General features: G+C 39.5%; 1 protein-coding gene across 8 annotated transcripts in view; it reads left to right on the top strand.

Moving 5' to 3' along the window:
* Positions 1 to 12,015, top strand: part of CDH23 (cadherin related 23) — a 568,554-nt gene that overhangs the window by 405,183 nt on the left and 151,356 nt on the right. For all 8 annotated transcript variants that reach the window (XR_006102875.1, XR_006102876.1, XM_042457557.1 and 5 more), the window contains exons 21-24: positions 2,568 to 2,675; positions 8,370 to 8,559; positions 9,014 to 9,159; positions 10,458 to 10,677. Coding sequence is in view for 6 of the 8 variants with exons in the window: in XM_042457557.1 (XP_042313491.1) it covers positions 2,568 to 2,675; positions 8,370 to 8,559; positions 9,014 to 9,159; positions 10,458 to 10,677 (664 nt within the window). In the remaining 2 variants the exon portion in view is untranslated. The remainder of the gene's footprint in view (positions 1 to 2,567; positions 2,676 to 8,369; positions 8,560 to 9,013; positions 9,160 to 10,457; positions 10,678 to 12,015) is intronic.

Raw genomic sequence — 12,015 nt, 5'->3', positions numbered from 1 at the left:
CAACACCTTGTACTGGGCCCGGAAGCTGATAGGCAGCCAGTGGAGGGACCTCAAAACCGGAGATGTAGCAATGGGGGGTGGGGATTCTAAGTGAAAGCAATGGCCAGCAACTTAAAAAGCATAGGCAATGCAGTGTAACAGCCTGGTTTTACAGAACAGATGCCTAGAAACTCAATGGAAAACCAGGGATAAATTACCCTGCAGTAAAGGCTGGATCCTCCAGATCTATGTCTGGATAGGCATGCTTGGGCTTGATCCTGCCCCCAGAGTTTTGGCCTGCCTCATTTGAATTAGACAACACAAGGCGGGGGGGGGGGGGGGGACCTGGGAGGTTTGGCCCATGCAGACAATCCTCTAATGAGTCTAAACCCCAAGAGGTGGTGATCTGTCCATGACAACAGAACTATAGAAGGCCCCTTCACTTCACCATTCATTATCCCATCCAGAACATAAACCAAGAACCAGGAGTATTTTGACACAAGCGTGATTTCCCCATCCCTATCTTTTTAGACAGAGGAACTAAAGAAGCATTGACTACTCTATTCTCTTAGTAATCTTTTGAGAGGAAGTGCCAAGGTACTGCAGCCACTGCTGTTTTTCTGCCCAAGCATTCAAGAAGGCCAGAAGTGGTGCCATGATGGAGGGAATAGAGGGATTTGGTGCTTCTTTTAGGTTCTCCCAGAGTGAACTAATCTCTTGCCTTTCTCCACTCTACTCAGAGAAGAGGATAGTAGCTTTTTAGATAAGAGTTAAAGTACAGTACTTACATTAACCCATGGATAAGTTGACCCAGGTTTTTTGGGTTGATTTTTTGGCTTAAATGTCTAGACTTATAAATGAGTATATATTGTAATTGCCAAGACCAACAGGATCCCCATTCTGTCCTTAAAAACACTCACACCCAGTGGACTGCAAGATAGATGACTGGTAAGGAGATGGAATCCTCCACCTCCCCTTCTCCCCAGTCTCTCCTGCATAGAGTATCCTAGTCGGCAACTTTAAGAGAGAATGTTTCCCCTTTCTGCTCCATTCAATCAGATCTCTGTGATATGAAACAGGTCAACATGCGCGCTGAAGATGAAATCATTGATGTCTGTTGGTTTACTACAGTGGGCCCTTGGTATCCTTTGGGGTTTGGTTCCAAGAGTCGTCATGGATACAAAAACCCATGAATGCTCATGTCCCATTGTATACAATAACATAGTAAAATGGTGTCCCTCATATAAAATATAAAATCAAAGTTTGCTTTTTGCAGTTTTTTTCTTAAATATTTTCAACCTGTAGTTGGTTGAATCCGTGGATAAAGAATCCATGGATGTGGAGGGCTGACTGTATTTATTAATCATGTTAATCATCCCTCTATTCCCTCTAGTGCACCTTGTTTAGCTGAATTGATTTTTCTGGTCACCTGACCAGAAAAATCAATTCAGCTAAATTTTAGCCACGTTTGGACTTTGTTTTATTTGAAGGGAGTATTCTTAATAAGTACAGTAGCAACAATGCCAATGCCAACAAGAACTGAAAAGACAATAAGACCAGTTCATTTGCAATTTCAAACATGCTCCAAATCTTACATATTATTATTTTATTATCATTACACTGTGGCCCAAAACAGACAAGCCAAAAAGGTCACCGTTGGGCTGTGTAGGGGGCATGGCATTTAGATGATTCATGCCCCGAACAGGGCTGGAAGCCACTCCACGTCTGCTCCAACCCAGAAGAACTGTACCAAAAAGGACCCAAACAAAAAACATGGCTGGTTTAGGACCACAGTGGTGGCCTGGTTTTGGACTGGGTGTTTGCAGTCCCCATGATCCCACAGCGATTTGGGCAGGAGTGGCCTCTGGCCGCTCCTTTTGCCCCATCTGTTTGAGGCCTATGTTAGACTGAGATAGGAAGACACTGAACTGCTTTGGTGTTTGACCCTGTAAGCACTTTTGACAGGAAATAATAGCTAGAGTGCTAAACTCCACTATCGCTAGGTAGTTATGTGTATGAAACTTAAGATCTAAGCCTTACACATTCAGTCAAAGGACAGAACATACTATGAGTCCCTTTCTTGGTAAAAAGATTAGGAAGAAAGGACAAGAGTACTCAGCATATTGTGAAAAAAAATCAGGCAACAATCATGGAAGTGGCTCAAGAGAGTACAGGGGAGTGGGGAAAATTTAGATGAATTCATTTATTTGCTATGACTCATGTACTTGTAGACAGAGGTGTCTGCTCTGTAGCTGGGGAGTGTAAGCACAGAATTCTGAAAGCTTCCCTGGAGAGCAGCGCCTCCTTTTCCAGAATAAATAATGAAGAATAAGTATTGGCACTGCTGAGTCAAATGGAGCTTGAGAGGCAAAATCTTGCTAAAAAGCTATATTGTGCATGACAGGATGGACATGAAGAACAGCCTTGTCAGATGTTGTCATCAAGTTCCTGTCTGGCATTTATAACCTGTAAAACCCCAAAACAAAGCAAAGGGATCATTCAAGCTTGCAAATGCAGGTATAGAGTGCTAAGGTAGACTGGCTAAAATGCTTTTGAAAGCCTGAATTTGCAGCTGTGATTCTTTTCAGGTAAACATCACTTTGTTGGACATTAATGATAACTATCCAGTGTGGAAGGATGAGCCATACTTCATTAATCTAGTTGAGATGACTCCACCAAACTCTGATGTCACAACGGTAGGTGTTCAAGAGAATAATTTTACTATCCATCCCTCCATAAATACATTGGAGTCTTGAAAATGGGTCGGAGAGCCAATGAAGCCTAAATTCTCACTAGATGCCAAAATGACTAAACTGAGGATTTTGTACTTTGGACATGATCAAGAGATGAAATAACTAATTGACGAAGGCAACAATTTTCAATAAAGCTGAAAGCAGTAGGAAAAGAGGAAGACTGCATTATAATCTTCCTTGAGCCTGCAAAACTTGAGTGAGGATATTACTCTCTTGGAGGTCTCTCATGGGATGACTATAAATTGAAGCTGAGATGATGACGCATAACAACGCATTCCATTCTTAACATTCCTGCTGTTTCAGTATGGAAAGCACTCTGTGAAGGATGCTTCACTTATTACTTATTCCCAATAAGGTAATGAACAATCATATGAAGGAAGTTATGTTATGAGACTTCACTGGGGTAAAAGAGCAGGCTTGTTAGCAGTGGTGGCCTACCATATCAGATGACATACACTTGCTATAATTTAAATCGGTAGCTTTCAAACAAGGTACTCTGAACAATGTATTGCCTATCATTGACAGTCTTCCCAAGAGACATGCAGTAGAGTGTTTTCCTGTGTTCTAGACTGTACATTCATTTCATCTAGATTCCCCAGCGATTTCCCATCTTTGTTCCTCCAAAAGTTTTGGACTTTAGTTCCCAGAATTCCTGACTATTGGCCAAACTGGGTGGGGCTTCTGGGAGTGGAAGTCCAAAACATCTGCAGGGCAAAAGTTTGGGAATCACTGCTCTGGAATGACACCATAGGGTTCTATTAAAGATGTGTAGGTTGTAGATAGACGAAGATAGGAGAAGAGGAAGACCATATTACAGATTGATAGTTTCAACCAAGGAAGCCACAGCTCTGAACCTGCAAGACCTGAACAGAGCTGTTGATGATAGGGTGGCTTAGAGATCTCTCATTCATAGGGTCACCATAAGTTGAAGCTGACTTGATGGCAGTTAACAACAACAAAGATACAGGTTCCAGACTAAGCAATGTACAAAAGTCAAAGACTTTCATGGCCGGCATCCATAGTTTTTTGTTGGTTTTTCAGGCTATGTGGCCATGTTCTAGAAGAGTTTATTCCTGACGTTTCACCAGCATCTGTGGCTGGCAACTTCATTCTCTGAAGATGCCAGCCACAGATGCTGGCGAAACGTCAGGAATAAACTCTTCTAGAACATGGCCACATAGCCCCCCAAAACCCCACAAAATACAATGTACAAAAGGTTTCTTGAAAGAGGTAAGGAAAACATTGCTAGTTTGGTATGTATTCAATTAGCTCTATGACCGTGGTCACAATCCACACAGTTTTATCTACCAGTCTTCTATGGATTCTGAATCCAAAAGCTCAGCTTTTTTCCACTGCTAGATCCCGTGCCATGAATCCTGTGCCCTCCTGTGCATATTGACAGCTAATGTGTTTGGGGATTCACAGCTCATGAACACAGGCCTTGCATTCCAAGTTTGAGTTCATATACTTTGCAACCATGACATGGTCCTTTCTTTTATATGTGTGTGTGTGTGTTAGGGTTCTGGGACTTTTTTAAAGTTAAATTTGTGGCCAATTTCTACTTTCTCAGCCTTGCTTGCGACCTCCTTCAAGGACCTCTCTGAAAGGCATTGATTTAAAGCCTTTCAAATCCCTCTGGCAAAATAAAAGAAGAGGGAGAGGGAGAATTATTTTCCATCACACTAGGAGAAAAATGACGGGCGTGAAACAGAAAATAAATGAGGGGAAAGCGGAGAGAATCCACAAAATCATCAAACAAGAAAGAATGTGTTTAAAAAAAATACCATAATGAAACATTAATCTTCTAGGGAGGAGGAGAAATAGCAAAGGGCTCTAGTCCAAGTTCACTATAAAGAAATTAACTCTCAGTTACCTTAACTGGCCTTTGAGCTCTCCATCCATGAACAAGCTTTGCTTTTTCAGTATACCATCAATCTTGACATGGCTCTGACTCCTTGTATTTTGGTTTGTTTTGAGAAATATGTGTTGGTAACTTGAAGCATGACTATTTAATAATACTTGCAATTAATGGTGCATGTGCTGATCAAGTATTGCTTTCTATGTGATTAAAATAGTATAATGACTTTGAAAGGCTCATCAGAAATTCAGCAATCTAATCCATTTTCAATCCTAGTTGTTCAGTAAAAGGTTTGTTCGGTAAAATGAATAAATTTCTTTTTTTCCATCTCAAGGCAGCGATGGTCAACCTGGATGTCAAGAACAATAAAACTGTGGTTTTTTTTAAGCCTGCAACTACATGATACTTGGGATTTTTCCCCACAATGGCAAAAAACTGTGCAGCTATTCTACAAAAGTGGCAGCTTGCCTAGAAAACTGCATAGTTTTCAAAGAACTACACAGCTTTCAGCACAAACACTGAAAGTGATAGAAAGGAAATTACACAACATTCAAATTGACAATGGCTGTAGTTGAAGTCAGTCTGAGTATAACATTTTTTAAAAAAATCTTCTTTTGAATTTATATATGCTACATTAAAACAAATTCACATTCAAAGGAAAAAATAACAACAAAAACATATCTATACAGTACTTCAAAGGATCTTGCATAAAACTACCAACGCTACATTCCCATTCCTTTAACTTTACATTCAAACTCCCATTCACTTTCTCCCTTTTTTATCTCCATATTCTTTCTGTCCCTACTTCTTCTTCCTTTTCTCCTCCATCTTTAACCTTCTTCTCCCTTTCTTCACTTTCTCTTCCCCCATACATTCTATATACCCCTACCTTTCCCAACTCAACCTTCCTCTTCCTTCTTTTTCCTTTCCCTTACCCTCCACTTCCTCATACCTTCTTCACATATCCGTACCCACCTACATCATCATCATTCTCCTTTTTATACCTAAACCCTATCTAATCCAAGTATAACATTTGAGTTGCACAACATCCAAACTTCAGAGACCCAAGCTTCAATTACTTAGTTTCTTTTCCTGCCATATAAAATTTTGGTTTGTGCAACATGCAAGTTGGCAAAGGTGGTGCATGAAAAGACTATGAGCATAGGTTTTACAGCAAAGCTACATAGGCCTGTTACAGACTGCCAAAATAAAGCTGCTTTGGGTCTCTTTAGAGGTATGCTATTTAAATGATGCGTGGGTCCTAAGAGTCCGGAGGTCGCACCAAAGCCACACTCCATTCCTAAGCACCGTAGTGCAGCTTTTCATGCAGCTTCTGGAGTCTTAGGATGGATGCATCATTTAAATAGCATACCTCCAAAGAGACCCGAAGCAGCTTTATTTTGGCAGTCTGTAACAGGCCATAGTTTCTCAAAAGCCTCCAAGAGCTTCTCAAACTTCTGCATAGTTTTCAAAACTGTGCAAACTTTCAACCTGCCATTTCTCTTCTCACACAAGTTTCTCAAAAAGTTGGAAACTCCACATTGAATCCCAGTCAGAAGTTAGTGAATTTCCATTCCATCCCTATCTTGAAGAAACCCTCAGACTAATCTCTCCCTTTTGAATCTTATTCATCAAGTACATTTTGAACCATCTCTTTACAGGAAACCTTAAGTTGGCTAAAACAGATGGTTACAATAACTACAAAAGCATAGTTTTCACTCATTAGTTAAATTTTAAGTCTGAAAAACTTTACTTTCACTTAAGTGAAGTTTTATAAACTCCTTAGTCTGATACTTTTTTTCTGAAGCAAACCTTGAAACTTTACTTTTAAAAAGTAACTAGCTATCGTCTCAAGGTACATAATCTAGTTCCAGTTTAGTTAGCATTATAAATACAATTCTGAAATTAAATCTTTGTAATTTATTGAAAGTAATTCAAACACTTATGTTTGAGTTAAAAAAAAATCCCAATAACTAAATGCTATACTGAATTGATAACTGCTACAAAATACACATCCCTCTCATCCATTTTATGGGAACCATTTAGTGAGGACACAATCCCACAGCTATAAAAATAACTAAAAAGTTACTGTTGTTCTGTGAAAGTAGCCAAACCATCACTTCCTAAATCACATTTGTACTGTATGCCTTAGGTTGTGTGTGTTTTTTTTAAAGGAACTGCAATTAACTGTTTATAACTAGTTACTTCCAAGCTCTGGATTGAATATATGTGTGAATTCCAGACATATATATATGCTATAAATTGAGTTGAACTAACAAGTGACTGATGTATTCCTTTGATATCATCTTTGGTCAGTTAGCTGAATAGTTTGTTCAGCCTCACTGCTATTACTGATTAAATGTGCATTCATGTATATGACTGGTTTTATCATTGTTTTAATGTGTGTTGTTTAAAATTATGTTGGGATGGGATGATTGACCCATATTATCCTTTTTTGGCAGGATTATATAAAGCAGCATATAGAAAATCCTTTAAATAAATAATATACTGTCAGCCCTCCACATTCGCTGGGGCTAAGGGCATAGGACCCCCTTAAAAGTGGAGAAGATGTGAAAAACTGTAGGCCCACTAAACCATATTTAATGCACACAAAAAAGTATGATCTGCAGATTCAACCTACTGTGGATGCCTTGCAAGTGGCAGGGTTTCTTTGCAAGGCCTATGCCATTTTAATGGGGAGTTGTTGTTGTTGTTGTTGTTGTTGTTTTCTTATATCTGACCTTTCTCCCAATATAGGGCCTCCATATAGCAAACAACAAGTTAAAACAATACAATTTTAAAACATTACAACATTACAAGTCTTGTTTACAGTCTCTCAGTCTTGTGATGCTGTTTCTATTAAAAATGCCATAGGGCAGCATTGGAGGCAGCAGCAAATAATGCATGAATAATCAAATCTGCAAAAATCAAACCCGCAAATATGGAAGGCTGACTGTAATCCTGTAAATGAATAATGAATTAGTTCTATCAGCTGGAAGGTGGAATTGCTACTTGAGAAGAACTGTATGAGAATGTTGGGGTTTAAACATTTTTTGGGGGGGGGTCATTTTCTCCTCTATTTTGTATAAATGAATTAGAAAATTAATTCCAATAAAAGCATTTTAGTGTAGGAACTTTCATACAATGTTTTGACAGTCCCTGCTTGGTTCATGAACTTTGGTAGGGGGTCTACATGACTCTGTCTTCTCCTTGTACTCTTTGTTTTCTCACTTCTGTCTGGTCACAAAAATATATTGAGTGGGAGAGCTCTACAATGCCTTTTGATAGTAGTACTATCAGTTCATCTGAATTGCTTTGTTAGTATAGGTTTATGTATGTTTATTTAGAAGTAAAGCTCATTGGTACCATAAGAATTGCTTCCAGCAGGTAAATGTATATAAAATTCTAAGCTAAGTAAGCTCCTGTCAACTTAGCTGAAGTGTCACACACCAAGTGATCTCATGCAAGGCAGATGTGACTGAACATTTATTTATGTGCCTTTAGTAATTCTGCTTTGCTTGCACCTTGTTTTACTGACACTCTAGTGATTATGCTGCTACTTCATCAGAAAAGGAAGTAAGGACAGTTTCTTCCATGAGTGTCTACACCGCATGCTGAAACACAACAGTGTATGGGATCCAAGTAACACTTTTTATCTCCTTATTTTCCACTTTATGCTTCAGTTTAGAGATTTCTGCACATATGTACTTGAAAATGAAAAGGAATTTTTAAAACTTCCTTCTTACATCACTGTAATATTACTCTCTTGACTTCTTCAGGTGGTAGCTTTTGATCCTGACCTGGCAGAAAATGGTTCTCTTGTATACAGCATCCGGCCACCAAATAAATTCTATAGCCTAAACAGCACCACAGGGAAGATTCGGACAACAGGAGTTGTGTTGGACAGAGAGAATCCAAATCCCCAGGAAGCTGAGCTCATGAGGAAGATTGTGGTCTCCGTCACCGATCGTATGATTACTTCAATTGCTCTGTGCATCCCTTTATATTCAGTTAAATGTCTACTTACTCAGTTGCTAAATGTTTTCTTCCACATCTGTATATATTGTATACTTTTGATAAAAGTATGAGCTTAGTCTACAGTCTGTTAAATAACTTTGTCCCATAATAGTTATGAGGAAGAGTAGGTGTAGTTTAAATTGCTTAAAGTTAGATAAATATTGCCTTCTGATCTTTCACTTCTGCAGGTTATTTTAACTATTTTGCTATCATATTGACATTTCCCAAGGCTGATTATTCTTTGAAAGTCAATTGTCAATTACTTGAAGAGGACCATTGGGTTGTCACTGTTTGTTTTCTCCATTTAGGGAGGTTAATTGTGACAGAATCTTAGATACTGCTTTGTTGTCCTCAGTGGAAAGGGGTATTGATGGGATTAAGGTAGTGATTCTTCTGTTCTCTTCAGGTGGGAGACCACCATTGCGGGCCACCAGTAGTGCCACTGTGTTTGTCAATTTGCTGGACCTCAATGACAATGATCCTACCTTCCAGAACTTACCTTTTATCACTGAGATTCCTGAAGGTCTTCCAGCAGGGTCATCTGTCTTTCAGGTGAATGTTTACCAATCTCATTTTTTTAATTTCAGCCATATGCTAACTGGGAAGGATTTAATCATAATGCACTGGGATTTTAAAAAATGAATTATGTAAATTGTGGGGTGTTTTCTGAGATGCCAGTGTATTGTAAACATAAAACATAAATATGCTCCTTGTCCAAAGGATAAAGATAAAATGAAATAAAATAAAACATACATGTCTTGTTTTTCAAAGAATTCCAGTGCCCCCACAATGGAAGACATTTCATTTTCCCTTGAACGAGGCCAACTTACAACTGGAGGTGGAATGAAAAACGGCCACATGGTTTTGTTATGCAACTTTGCTGATTTTGTGCAACGTTTTCATTGCATAACAAAAAATATTGTATAACACAAATATTGTACAAAATCAGCAATCTTTCGCAAAAAAAAATAGACACTCGTTTTTGTTGTGCAACATTGTTGATTTTGCACATTGCTGTTTACTACGTAGAAAAGCAATCATAATTTTCCCCCTCCTGAGTGATTTTAACACCCTTGCCTGATGACGAACCCTGTGGAGCTTCAAAGTTTGCAACATATATTTTGTACATTTTCCTTGGCCCAATAAAGATATCACTGTTTTGTGGATTTTGGATGTTATTGTACTTATCTACATGGCCAAGACAGCTACCCCTGGATATGTTTTCAAGGAGAAAACTGTACATAGCAGTAGCAATAGCATTTACATCACTATACCACTTAATAGGGATTAGCGCTCTCTAAGCAGTTTATACTGTGTTAGCCAATTCCCCCCAACAAACTGGGTACTCATTTTACTGACCTGCAAAAGGATGGAAGGCTGAGTCAACCTTGGAGCCCTGCAGGATCGAATTCACATTTGGGTCGCAGTACCAGCATTCATCCACTGCACCTCCAGGGCTCTTACATAACGGAGTGGTAATTTGGGGACGTTTCAGTGTCTGTTCCATAGCATATTGAGATAGAATTATTTTTAAACCAGAAAAATAATCATTTTTAATTCTTTTGTACCACATATGCTGGTTGTCTTCTTGTGTCATTACACAGTCTGGGCTGAAGTCTGTCTCTCATTTAAAAAAACAAAAAACATGAGGATTTAAATGCAAGTGGTAAGCTATAGAAACCAAGTTGGGACAGTCCTTAAAGCAGCAGCTGAGTTTAACATCGAATGCCAGTGAAGCAAGTTGTTATTTTGTTGGGATCCTGGACATCTGACTTCCCTTTCACTTAGAAGAGCTTCATCTAAGCAATTGTGCTTCATTTTTATTTATTTATGTTTGCTTTCTCTTTTAGGTGGTAGCCATTGATCTCGATGAAGGCTTGAACGGTCAAGTGTCGTATCGCATGCAGGTGGGCATGCCTAGGATGGACTTTGTCATCAACACCAGTAGCGGCCTTATCAACTCCACAGCTGTTCTAGATAGGGAAAGAATTGCTGAATACTATCTGAGGGTGATTGCAAGTGATGCGGGCATGCCATCCAAGAGTTCTACCAGCACACTCACTGTCAGAGGTGATTGAAGAATCAAAGTACTCAACTTGCTATCTTACTATAACTGCTGTCTCATGTGTCAGATATCATTTGCGTGTGACTGGGTGTGTCTAGGGTTAACAGAAGAATGTCTAGGATCTTAGCACCATAGGACTTTAGAATTGGGAGGTACACTAAGGATCAGCAAGTCCACCTCCCACCAATGCAGGAACTGACAGCATCCCTGTCAGGTAACCAACAAGCTTCTGTTTTAAACTTCTTAAACCATAGGAAGAACTTCCTAAGATCATGTGACAGACTACTTCAGAAGCTAGGTCACATTCCACTGTCAAATGGTTTTTACTTTCAGGAAGTTCTTCCTAAAGTAGAGTAGGAATCTTCTTTCTTGTTAATGCAGTCCATTTATTTGTATCTGTCTCTGGAGCAGCAAAAAACAAAACAAAACAAACTCACTCTAAATACCATGTGAAAGTCCTGGAGATATTTAATGATAGATATGAGAGCCAGTGTGGCGTAGTGGTTTGAGTGTTGAACTGTGATTTTGGAGACCATGATTCAGTACCCAGCTCAGCCATAACACCCACGGTGACCTTGGACAAGTCACATTCACTCCGGATTCAGGGGAAAGGAATGGCAAACCTCTGAACAAATTTTGCCGTGAAAACCCCATGATACAATTGCCATAAATTGGAAATGACTTGAAGGCACACAACAACACCTATCCTCTAATACTTAAAATAATTTCTTGTGCAGTAGCTGGGGAGGACAATCAAATTAGGGAAAAAGCTCATTACACAATTTGAGTATTACATTTACTAATAAATGGACAAAAATATATACAGTGGAGCCTTGCCTTATGCGGGTATCCATTCCAGACCTGACCCCCCCCCCCGCACGTAAGGCAAATACTGCGTAAACGCAACAGAATGGGTCTTGTGCTTGTGGCAGTGCAGTGCGCATGCACACCATTCAATCTATTGCAGTGCAGCTTCTGCATAAAGTGGAAACCACGTATGGTACGTCCACGTATGGAGCGAGCGTACTGTTCTAGGTGAAGCACAGAACTGTACAGGGTGCACAACAACTAGAAAACGGAAACTGTGCTCTAGGGCTAATAACTGGAGCAAAATGAAGCTGGGATCATCTGATTTAGCCAGAAAATGCACATCTTTGTCCCTGCATATAAATACCCCAGTGCGAGTGCAGGGCTGCAGCAAAAGAAAGAAATGAAAGTGCAACAACTTTAATGGATGTAATTACAATATACATAAACCAAACAGTCCAACGGGGGGAGGGGGGCATGGGGTGAAAGGGGCATGTATGAGGGGCTTCCATGATGGTGCTTTTCCAATGTATCAC

The sequence above is a fragment of the Sceloporus undulatus genome, chromosome 3, assembly GCF_019175285.1.
Source record: "Sceloporus undulatus isolate JIND9_A2432 ecotype Alabama chromosome 3, SceUnd_v1.1, whole genome shotgun sequence".
Classification (NCBI taxonomy): Eukaryota; Metazoa; Chordata; class Lepidosauria; order Squamata; family Phrynosomatidae; genus Sceloporus; species Sceloporus undulatus.
The sequence above is the reverse complement of the archived record's forward strand: the minus strand, read 5'-3'. Positions and strand labels throughout refer to the sequence as shown.